The sequence below is a fragment of the Lichenostomus cassidix genome, chromosome 7 (assembly GCF_008360975.1).
Source record: "Lichenostomus cassidix isolate B80296 chromosome 7, HeHo_3.0, whole genome shotgun sequence".
NCBI classification, from domain to species: Eukaryota; Metazoa; Chordata; class Aves; order Passeriformes; family Meliphagidae; genus Lichenostomus; species Lichenostomus cassidix.
In genome coordinates, this window is record NC_139488.1 from 12,460,675 (window position 1) to 12,472,756 (window position 12,082).

At 46.6% G+C, this 12,082-nt stretch overlaps 1 protein-coding gene across 6 annotated transcripts in view; it reads right to left on the reverse strand.

Annotated features, from left to right (window-relative positions):
- NRP2 (neuropilin 2) overlaps positions 1–12,082 on the reverse strand; it is an 88,129-nt gene that overhangs the window by 36,713 nt on the left and 39,334 nt on the right. For all 6 annotated transcript variants that reach the window (XM_085066242.1, XM_085066240.1, XM_085066243.1 and 3 more), the window contains exons 8-11: positions 6,218–6,362; positions 5,568–5,917; positions 4,326–4,470; positions 491–607 (exon numbers count right to left, since the gene is read on the reverse strand). In XM_085066242.1, the coding sequence (XP_084922368.1) occupies positions 491–607; positions 4,326–4,470; positions 5,568–5,917; positions 6,218–6,362 (757 nt within the window). The remainder of the gene's footprint in view (positions 1–490; positions 608–4,325; positions 4,471–5,567; positions 5,918–6,217; positions 6,363–12,082) is intronic.

The following is a 12,082-nucleotide window of genomic DNA, read 5'->3' on the forward strand; positions in this document are numbered from 1 at the left end:
AAGATAATCCTTAAGCAGGTAAGTGTTCAGGACATCAGTCTTTGGTACATGTCGTGATTTACTCCCACAGTTGTGACTCCTGAAGAAGGAGCCCTACATTCCAGGCAGTCTGAATCACCTTCTGAGTTTATGACATCCAGGCAAGGGGGATCTGGAACGGAGGTGGTTCTAAACAGGGCACTAAATGAGTTTCTTCAGGTCATGTAAGGAAGCAGAGAAAACAGCTCTTCATGTCTTGTACCCTAGGGACTGAATTAGTTGCTATCTCGTGCTCTTCCATCCTTCCTTGATATAACTTATCAGATTTTGGCAGATTTGTTTATGGGTTGGTTTTGGATTTTTTTTAAAATCCTGGCCTATCACTAATAATATTACTCTAAGCTTTCCAGGAATCAGCCCCATGTATTGGAGCTAATGGGAAGATAAGAGTATTTTCCTAGCTCTTAACCCATCACTCATTGAGATAAAGATGTGCTGCTCTGATACGTACCCTCCTCTTCCACACAGCTATCACCACAGTCAGTTGCTTCTGCATCAGTTGGGTATGGAGTGGTGGTCTCCTCACTCTTCAAAGTGGGCACCAGCGTCTCTGCAGTGGGCTTGACATCTGAAAAAAATGGAGTAGAGAAGCTGTTTGCAACAGACAGTACAAGAAGCCCAGGTAGGAGAAACAAGGCAAAAAAATCTTTTTCTCATGTTCTTATAATGGCAGGAAGAGATAGAATAAGTATGCCATGAAATTTCCATGTGCTACAAATGTCAGCATGGTTTGAACTTCGAGTGAACTGTCTTTCCATATGGGAGTTCTATGGATTTGGAGTTCCCACTGAACAACTCTTCTCTAGACATACACGCTACTTTTTCTCTTCATTTTTTAATCGACAATCTACACTGGTGTTAGTAATCCACTTAGCTGTCATTACTGGATAAGTGAGATCACAGGCAGAACATCTTTTTCTTTCATAAAGGCATATGACATATTAAAAAAACACACACAACATTCCCACCAATTGTGCCAATTTATAAAACAAGTCACTCAAACCCACGAATGATGTAACCACAAACGGACCCAGAGGATCCCCTGGTGAGCTCTGGCTCACTGCAGAAAGCATCTGGTTTCACACTCCAGGCTCCTGACTGCGCTTTCAAAGGGTCTCTGTCCAATTTCCCTTTCTCTAACGTGGCCCATGTGTAACAACCTCCAAGCAGGTGTCAGGGGAAATTTAAGCAAGAAAGGGAAGGATATTAAGATCAACAGTAAATGACATTAAGTTCCACCAAACTCTCCTTTTATGGATGTATTAAGTGGAGTACAGCAGACTTGATTCTTTCCACTTTTTGAAAGTGGCAGCTTTGCTCAGTTATGTGTGATTGTGTTCCTTTGTCGGCACCCTTCAGGATATCATTTAATAAAGCCAGAAGCGGGAGGAAATAGCTAAATACATTGAATATTTTCCATAGGCTCCTTTATGCCCTTTTATTTTCCTGTTATTAAACATCTTGTACATAAACTCTCAGGGTTTTTTTTTTCCCAGTGGCTGTCTTTTGTTCAGGATAAAATACCAAATAACCTCAAAGTCTTTTAATTTGTAAGTTCAAATTTGTTACAACCCCATAAAACTCCAAAAGCAACCAAGAAGCAAATTGCAAGCAGCCAGGCACAGAAAAATGTCATAAAAAAGAAAAGAAAAAAAAAAGCAGCAGGTGAAGGCAACATATCAAAAGCTGCAACTTATTTAGAGCTGGTACATTTTTTTTGGTTGTTGTTCCTGTATATCAAGATTTATAGCTGAAATGTGACAATGGGGAAGGACCTTGAAAGCCAAGTCCCATATGGGACACAGATGCTGAGCGGATGTAAATCAACAGTGTTGCACTGCCCTGGACAAGCTGCAGAAATATATCTTGAAAAATCAGTTACCATGGCAGAGCTGCAACATGATGGTTACAAGAGATAATGAAAATAACAGGCAGGACAGCGTCATGTGTGAAATGGAAAGTGAAAAAGAGAGGTCTTGCCTGCTCACTTTCTCATTCCCTCCCTGGCCCTGCAAGTGTCTGTTCGACTGGTGGTAACTGCTAATCAAAATGCAAAGTCACTGAGCAATTGAAACCAGATGTTTGGAACTTCAAAGGAGAGAAACCCAGCTGCAAGTGAACATTCATCATTCTCCACTCTTCAGAGGAAAAATTTTGGCAGGTCTTTGAAAGAAGCCAATTGCTGACTGCCTGCTTCCCAATTTTTGAGTTACTAGCCAGCTAGTTTGTGAGTCCAGTTGTGGCTGTTACTTGTTTAACTCAGTAATTAAGATGTTTGTTGCTGATAAGAAATAGGAACAGCTGGGTGGGGTGCACATAGGTTTAGACCCTTACTTGAAAATATTTTTAATCAGCTTGTTTTAATCCATTTCTTAATCTTGTTCCCAAGCAAGTGCAATTGCCTGGGTTTTTGCAGCCACTTTTGTAACATGCCTGGGTCCTCCCAGCAAAGGAGGGCTCTGTCTCAGCATTGTCAAGGACTGCTGCATGTAGCCAGCCTGGATTATGCATGCAGATAATGCCATGGGCTATCTCTGCTGCCCAGGTTGCATCGGGGATATAAATGCTTTTTATAACATGGTGAATCCACAAGATTACAAGCCCCGCTCTGATTACAAAGCTGAATGCCTGTAGATTAATAAAGCTATGGATATTTATGACTTGGCAGTTGAGTTTTAAACATTACAATGTGCAAATTATTACCCAGACTGGGAAATGACCATAAAGCACCTCGCCTGGAAAAAACATGTGCTGTTGCTACTGATATTGAAAATGAGCATGGACACATATAAAAGAAAATCTGGGCCCAATATAGCACAAGAATTTAAGGACAACAAACCCCTCTTATTCTCCAAGCTGCAGGAGTGCAGTGGAAGGGCTGACATGCACATGGTTGGAGGTCCTGTGTGAGTGCCTCCCTTTATGGCAGTGATGCAGTGCTGTGATGCACCATCCAGCCATGGTCTGCAGAGATCTGGCAACTGGAGACTCCTGGGAGCTGCAGGAAGCAGCAATGTGGGAGCTGCCTGACCACTTCTGCACAAAGCCTCAGCTCCTGCTTCTCGCACCTGCTTCTCCCACAACACCCTAAGATGCTGTAAGATTTAGATGAAGATCTAATCTGATTTAAAGTTTAGATAATTTACGATGGATTCCCAGTCTAGAGGGATATTTACTATTGACTTCAAAAGTGACAAATTATCAGTATTAATAAGGTATACATGTGTTGTGTGATTTGATTTTAAGTGTTTGCAATGCATCCTGCAGCATGTTACAGGAGGAAATGTTAGTAAAGACTACACAGAAGAGTAAAAAAAACCTCTGAATTTTTCAAGCTTCCTAGGATGGGAATTCTTAAAAGAAAATGCCTTCTACATATGTGTTTATAAAATGGAAATCATACCTCTTTATCACTGACATCTGGACTCCAGATTCATATGTAAGCAGATTATTAAAAAATAAAATATTAAAAAAGAGGACAACTAGCCCCTGGCACTGAAAAGTTAGCATCAGACACAGTGACCTGTTGGGTGCATTTTTTGCTTTTGGGGATGAAACTATGGAGCAATCAATCACCACTGAACCTCAGAGGGTCAAAGGCACAACCTCAACTGATCCCAGTGAGCGTGTTAAGTCAGTTTTTGTCTCTGTATTAAAAACAATGGTGGTTGAAAGACATACCATGTGTGAAAAACAGGTGGGAAAAAGTGAACAAATGTCCTGAGTCTTAGGGATGTTGTAGAGCTGTCAAAGAGTTAACTCCCCGGCCTTGTCTGCAAAAAAGGTTTCCACACTGGGTTCAGTGAGAGATGGACAGCTGTTTTTACCACAAAGCTGTGTTGTGGCAGCTCAAGATATGAAGTATTAGTCACTGCACACCTATTCTGCACCTCTGCTTCTCCTCCTACTTTTTGTCTTATTATTTGGACTAAAAAGCCCAAATGTTGTCTAACATAAGAGACTGGGAAAGCCTACACAACATCCAGATACAAGATCTGAAAGGAGTGTGAAGGGAGTTGGAGACAAATTCTGCATGGGGTTCTGTGTAAAACCTTGGAGTCCAAACATTGCTGCTACATCCTGCATCAAGGCCAGTTCTTTCCAAGGTGGAAATAAAGAGGTGGGGCCAAGCCACCCTACAAGTCCTGCCTTCATGGCTGCAGTCTCCCTGCCACAGTGTGGCCTGAGGTAGGACAGCAGGAAACAACCTTAAGTTTGCACCTTGCTGCTTTAGTGCCTGGCATGGCCCCAGTGCAGCCAGTGATCACAGGCATAGGTGTTCCTACCTGTCCAGTCACAGCCCAGCACCTCCAGGCGCATTCCTATTCCTGCTGGGGACCACCTCTCGGGGTGCACTCGGATGTACTGGGCAGGAACAGGGTCAAACCTCCGGACCTCAGGGATGTCATAGTGGATGTTGCCTTCAAAAAGCTACAGAGAGAAAGAGGGAGAGAGAAAAGGCAAGAGATGTGTGCATTTCACATGCTCTCAACCAGATTTGATATTTTGGGTCTGGCAGGATGTAGCCACAGGTTGAAATAGTTTAGCTGTCCGATTCCAGACCGTTGAGCCCAGCTGAGCAGAAACTGGGCTGTTCCTTCTTTGTTTCAAGAGGACCAGCCAGGCTATTTCTAAGAAACTTGCACAATCTCTCCTGGCCTCTGCTCAGAATCCAGGGGTTAGATTCTGATCCAAGCCATGCAGGGAAACCTGGGGAATATCCACTAACTTCACATATAAATGAGATCAGATTTGTCCTTTGGTAAATAAAGAAGCTACTGCATGTTCTAGGATAGTGTAAATGCTTGATTTTCCTCACAGTCCAAGTACTGCTGTTTTTCAGCTTACATGCATGAACTAAAGTCTGTGGGGAAAAAACAGAGGGCTATAGATAGCATCAGCCCTCATTTGTAGGATCAGGAAAAATTAAAACTTACCCAGATTTTAAGCAGAGGAGTATACATAAAAACAGAACAGGCAGTAGCAGAGAATTTATTTATTCCTCAAGCCCCCTGCCACTCCCATATCACTAAGTAGAAAGATTATAGGGAGCTCCAATGATATGGAAAAAATATGGGGAATTTCACAGGGTCACACCAGTGTGTCAAAGGGACTTCACATAGCAAATTTCCCAACGAGAAGTTGTAATTTATCTTCCTCTTTCAGAGGTGCACACCACAACAGCCACACCTTTCCCCATAGAATACGTAATTGGTTTGTGTAAAACACAATTGCACACACCATCTTTTGGACTCTGACCTGCAGGAGCTGGGAGAAGCAGCAGGTGATGTGCACATCCCCAGGTCAGGTCCACAACAGAAAATTAAAAGAAATTGCCATCCCTGGGGAAAGGTGGGACTTATGGCCTCTAGTAGAGATTTGGAGCAGCACCAGGGGAGTTCATGGTGACAACCCAAGCTCCCAAGGTCTCTGTGGGAGTGGACAGCCAATTTCCTGAGACCTCATTAGGCAGACTGAAGCTAGCTAGAAACATACTCTGTTTTGCAGTTGCTTCAGGCAGTGCCTACCTTGGCTTGCATTGTTTTGGGGTCCTGGATGAAGTCCCAGTCTTTTCCATTCATGCTGTAGGCCACCTTAAACTTCTTCACAAAGGAGCGGGACTCGGTGGTGGTCACACTGTCCCCTCCACGAGCCCCCTGAATAATGACGCCTTTGATGTTCTTCGGGATGCCAAGGTCCACCTGCAGCCACTCCTCCCCAGGCTGGGCTTGGGGGACACGGGGAAACCAGCCCGAGCGGCTGCTCACCAGGCGGGCCATGCTGGGAGACCAGTCATAGCCTCTGATGGAAGAGGCAGAGATCTGTGAGTCAGGAATGAGGCCAGAAAGCATTCCCAGCAAGTTGGAGCAGGGTGAATCTGCAGGGAAGGAAATGGCATGAACAGTCAGGGCTGTTGAAGGGAAGTTCTCTGGTTCTCCTCACAGCTTTAAACTCTGAACACTAAACCAACACCTGCACTGGGCATTTCCCCCTCCCTCCAGCACCTGGAGTCCTGTCCCTCCAAGCGCATCCCTTTTGACGGATGTCTCCTGCTGCTCACAGTGTCACCATTCCCACCCCAAGCAGCCATGACTGTGGCAAAGGGAGAGCACCCCAGGACAGGCTGTTGGAGGGACAGAGAGGAGCACTGAGGCCAGGGGGAGGAGGGGACCCTCACCAGTGATGCGGCAGCCATACAGCTCCAGCCTCAGGGCGATGCCGTTGTGCCAGGTCTGCGGGCGGATGCGCACAAAGCGTGTGAGCACTGGGCTGTGGATCTTGTTGAGAACCACCTCTGTGGCATCCTCATTGGCCTGAAATGTCTGCAAGGGAAGGCAGTCACAAATGTACTTTTGCACATACTGGTACTTCCTCACCAGATAAGCAGTCAAAATAATCTCAGCAAGGAAAACCAAGGAAAGGCTTTCTGGTCAGGGCCAGCCTCCAACCAAGGCAAGCACCAGGGGCCAGCAGGGAGATCTGAACTGCTGGCAGGACGGCATGGTGGATGGACTTACCTACCAAGAGCTTTCTGCCTGACTGCCTCTCACAGCACTTCGAAGCACCTCAGACTATAAGTTCACAGCTGCTTCAAGCTTGCCCCAAAACCTAGATCTGCTCCAGCACAAACGAGCAGATGCCCCCAAACAGGCTGACATCCTGACACATCCTTGCTCTGAGCTCCACTGGCAAACATCACGTGCAAGCAGTGGTGCAAGCAGGAAGGATGCACCTCTGCCTGAGGTGACAAGCTGGTGCCTCAGCCAGCCTCTTGCCTTTGCCTCTCCCATGCACGTGCCACATGGAGACAGCTTTTCGGGAGTTTATGATCCCACATGGTATGAAAAGGCTGCTGCCTTACCAGATGGCCATAATCAATAACTACCAGATGGATGCTAGATCCACCTCTTCTGCCCATGTTTTTAATAGACCAGACAAGGACTGGATACATGTGTTTCTGTTTCAGGCTGCAAAGTCACAGAGGGAAAAAAAAGGGAGGGAAAGAGGAAATTCCCAGCTGGAGGGTAGTTTTCAACCCTTTCTCTGCCCCAGCACAAAGCACTAGAGCTCACAAACCAAGGCTACAGGCATTGTCTGCTTTCCCTCCAAGCACGCAGGCACTTCAGGACAGGGCAAGACTATCCTCCCATCTCAGCGAGGAACCACATCCACACTGAGATATTGGCTGGGTTCTTCTGCAGGCTCCTACCATGCATATGTGTACTAGGCACAGGAGTTCCCACTAAGTTTATCTCAGAAAAGCAGGAGAGCATAACCTCTGGCACCAGTCTCCTGTGGGAGGCAAGAATCAAACAATTCAGGACAGAAGAAGGGGTGAGGCAGTATCCTGGCCCCTTCCCTTGAATAGCAGCTAGGAAGTATTTCATAAGCCTCCCATGGCTCTAGGCTTGCAGACAGCATGTTACTGCTCTTCTCACAGGTTCCAACACACCAGGGTGTGCAGAGGGTGTCCACAGGGCTGTTCACAGCAACCAGCCAGCTCTGGGCTGCCCCTGCACATCTCCATGAACTCCTTCAGGGCAGGGAGCAGCCACCTCACAGAAGGACTCAGTTGCAAATCTGGCTGGTAATTGCAATGCGGGGTTGATGTGAACTTAAGCAGAAATGCTAATCTGGAGAATATATCTCATGCTGCTACCGTTTAGCAACACAGCATGGTTTATGTGTTTTTAATATCCTATTTTATCCTGTCTGACCCCACTTCCCATCCTTTTCCTTGCTCAGCAGACACCAAATACCCTTTTCTCCCAGCAGGAGAGCTATAAGAAGAGTGGTTACTGTGAAACACTCTCCAGGCATGTGTGTGTGTGTATATGTCTTGTTATCCCATGGGGGCAAACACACACACACACACTCACACTCACACACACACAGAGTTTGAAAGGATATATTTCCACACCACAGCAAAGCCTTCAGCTTTATGCCAACACAGAAGCTGACACACAACACCTTACCTCTGAACCTAACACCGGAGGACAGGAAATGTTTATATAAATAGTTGCTGGTGCAACTATTTTAGCACAAGGAGCAGCTCGTCAGGTCAGCCCAAAAGTCCTCTCTCCCAGAGGATGGCTCCTAATAGTGGCCACAGCAGATGTTCAAGGGCAGCAAGTCCAGTGGAGTCTTCTCCTGGCAACCTCTGTTTGCTTCCCACCATTGGCAGTGTGAAGACTCCATGAGCCAAAGGTTGCATATGGACCAGCATGTTTAACAGTCACTGACGAGGTTTGCTGCTCTTTTTGGTTTAACATATTTCATGTTTTGTTCTTTTTTAGCGCACTTCACACATACGAGCATCAGGGGCCAGAATCCAAATTTACACCAGCATAATTTGTTGTTGACTTCTGTAGTCAAGCTTGACAGAAAGCAGAAGCAGGACTGAGCCCAAAAACCTTAACACTGCTATAGGCATTGCCGAAAACATCTTATACAACCTTGGTCCCAACCACCTGCTTCCAAAAAGAGCAATTTCAATTCTGCTTTAGATTTAGAAGTCAGCAACTTACTCAGGCTAGATCCCATTCAACAAGCTATGAACTCTGAATCTGGATCATGACACTCCAGATTGCCAGCTTGTGAGGGCAGAATCGACACCTGATTTCCAGCTCTGGTATCAGCTGCACTGGCAGGATCTCTCCCATTGAAACTTGCTTCTGAACAACTCCAGGTGATCACAGCAAGTCGTCACTTCCCAACCCTTTCAGCGTAACAGGAAGCGGCCATTTTCAGAGGGCATGTGCTCAGTGCTGTTAGAGACCTGGGGTATTCTCACATGGGTACTCTTTTAGCCTTCTTCCCAAGTGGAAATGCACTGCGAGCCCACAGGTCCTGATGCTGCTGACCAGGGTCTGACCCTGACCGTCTGGTTTCCCTGTACTGGAAATGCTGACGCCAGGGCCCCAGCATGCTGTGGAGAGAGGCCCATTGACTTCAACAGGCTCTACATCCTGCCTCAAATTAGCACTTACAGCATAGGAAGAACTAGCAAGAAAATGTGTGAAATTGGGAGTGCCAAGAAAGCAAAGATTTCTTCCCTCTCTACCAAAATAGAACATTGCTATTCCTCCCGTCCTATCTGCTTCCCATCCCACTCAGCACATATTTTGAGCCAAGTCTTCGAATGGTGTAAATCAACATATCACCATCGAAGTATAAGAAGTCACAGTAATTTACACCAGCAGAAAAAAAATACCTGGCTGTGATCTAGGGAGATAGATAGATAAATAGATATACACTCAGTGGAGAGCACACACGCGTATGCACATGAACACACACTGAAGGGTGATGGAGCCAGAAGACGAATGGGAAAACCATTAACAAATTAAAAGCACTTTCCAAGGAACAGTCAAGGGAACTCTCTTTCACTGCTGCGTCAAAAAGCTGCCCATACACTGTATGTTTACTTCCGTTTTAGTCCAGACTGCAGGTCTGCATGTAAAATTAAATTGATAATCAATGAGAGCTGACCTGCTTAATTAATTTGCTGCAGAAAGCAAGTGGTAGGGGAGAGGCTGTAAAAGTAGGGGAGATGATGTCTAGGCTAGAGGAGGACTGTGAAAGTTTTCCATGTGCATACACATGCAAGCTCCACACCAGCACTTAAAAGTTGCATTTCTGACATGTTGGAACCAAAGGGTGATGGGGGGATTTCTGAAGCTACATTTGTTCCAGTGGAGATGGGAATTGTGCCACTGGCAGTTTGGAGTGAAGGAAATGAAGGGCAGGGAGACAAAAAGTGCCATGAATTTGAAGAGGCAATGAGTCAGGGAGGGGCAGGAGGTAACCTCTCTCCTGCTGTATTTATTATGCTGCTTGGCCACTACACAATTTCTTGGGGAGCCGAAGAAAGCGTCTGAGGAAGGAAGAGAAGGCCAAGGATGGCAGCAGCCCTGCCTTCGTCCGAATGTGTGTGTCTCTTTGGACCCACTAGATTTACTGCGGGATTATGTTACTCCTGTGGAGACAGAGCCCTGGAACAGAGCATGCTAACAGGATTAAGGCTTCAGGATTTAGACAGAGAAGCATGAAGGAGAAAAGTAGGGGAGATTATTTTCCTTGTCTGATAGGGAAGGCATAAAATGGGGCATGTTTGATGGTGGGAGGATTCTGGCTCAAGTGGAGGGTGGATAGTTCTGGATTTATTAAATCCATGAACAAGGAGTTAAAAGAAAAATGATACTTGGCAACGTTCAACAAAGCACGGCGTCTGGGCAAGGCACAGTGTGCTGGGCTGGGCTTGCCAGCTCTGTGTCTTTGAGAGGCTCCACTCAGATTTGAGAATCATCAGGGACATGAGGAGAGGTACTATGTTAGCCTGCAAAGGAGATATCAAGCCCAGAAATACAAAGCTGCAGCCTTGCTAGGAAAGCCAGGGCTGTAATTCTCCCCAGGTACTGCACCAAGGGTGAATGCGCAAGGCTGCCTTTGGCAAAGCCTGATGTCTTTGTCCTGCCTGCAAAAGCAGCAGAAGCAGGCTGGGACCTGGATGTTTCTGGGCAAATCCTCTGCACCATGATGTCTCTGCACAGAAACACTTGTGGCCCTCTGGGTCACTGTGCAAGCTTTTCCTGAGTTCTCCAGATAAAAAAGCCACAGGACTGAAAGCTTTTCTCTCTTTCCTCAGGTGAACGAACACAGGAGACACGATTAAGAACTGAAAAGACAGAGGAACACTCCTAAGGGAAAGCACAAGGGTCTCCAAAGAGTCATCCTCAATAGTCACTGCCAGTACCAAAAACCTCTGATGTCCCCAGTTCCAATGTATAGCTGAGATACTTTGCTTTTTGCAGCAATTCAACCTTTGTGCACCCACCACCTAAAGTGCCACCCAGGAAAGTTAGCTAATAACAAGTACAAAACCATCAAAATGAGTAGGAAATGAAAAATGCACATCAGCTGGATCTTGCTGCCATTTCTCATCCATTGACTTCTACAGGTTCTGAAAACAAATGCTTTAGTTGCATTTTACACAGAGAGCAATGGAGGCAGCAAGAGCAGCACTCATCATGGTCCCAACCCACTCCAAATCCTGAAATCCATCCCATCCCAAGTCCCTCACCATACTAGATAATTCCTGTGAGCTCATCTCTGCCATTACGAAGATGGAGTGGCTCAGACCACACAGGAGCTGGAACCTGAGATGCTACAAAGAAGGAAGCAGATCAACATGGATGAGAACTTGTTTTTCCTATAAAATCCTCAGAGTTAAGTCTGTCCAAAATGAACAAAAATAAAAGGTCAAATCCTGCCAGGTGAAGAAAATGGCCAAAAACAAAAGGTCAAATCCAGCCAGGTGCTCTTTTCCTTCCTTGGGTTAAAGAAGAGTTGTTGTTTTCTAAAGACATTTGCAAACCACTAGATAAGATCTTGGCATGCACACTACCTGGAAGGTAACTTCTGAGGCCATTGGCCTGGCCCCAGGTCACAGGTGGTGGACACAGCAGGGATGGCGAGAGCAAGACCAGCATTTTTGTGGCAGGGTCGGTTTGGCCTTGCCCCCTGAGGGTGAATAGTAAGGGCAAGTATGGGGTGGCACATGGTGGTGACCACTCTCTGTCCTGTCCCCTCTCTTGGGGACACACAGGAGGACAGCTTGGCACCTCTGGCCAGGTTGCTGGGTGAGTCTCTCCCCTAGTCCCATGCCTGAGGGAAGGACAGAGCACCACCCCCGGGACAGGGGGAAGTCTGGTGTGTGCTGGGCTTTCTCTCTGTGGAGAGTGGGCTGCCAGGAAGGGAAAGCCTGGCAGGGGTGGGGTGGGAAGAGAAGGGTGTGAGTGCAGGGCTGCACTCCTGCCGGCTGCCTTCCCACTCCCTCCCCATCCCAGAAACATAGCAGTGCTCAGCACGGAAACAGCCCAGCCAGCCCTGTCTGCTGCGAGCACATATTAATCACATTTTCCGCTGCTCCATCCTGCCTTTCCCGTTTCCCTTGCTGCGAGTGCCAGCAGCTGGGGACTCAAAGGTGAGCCATCACATTTGGCAGGGAAACACCCTGGCCCCACTGTCATCTGAAACACTGGAG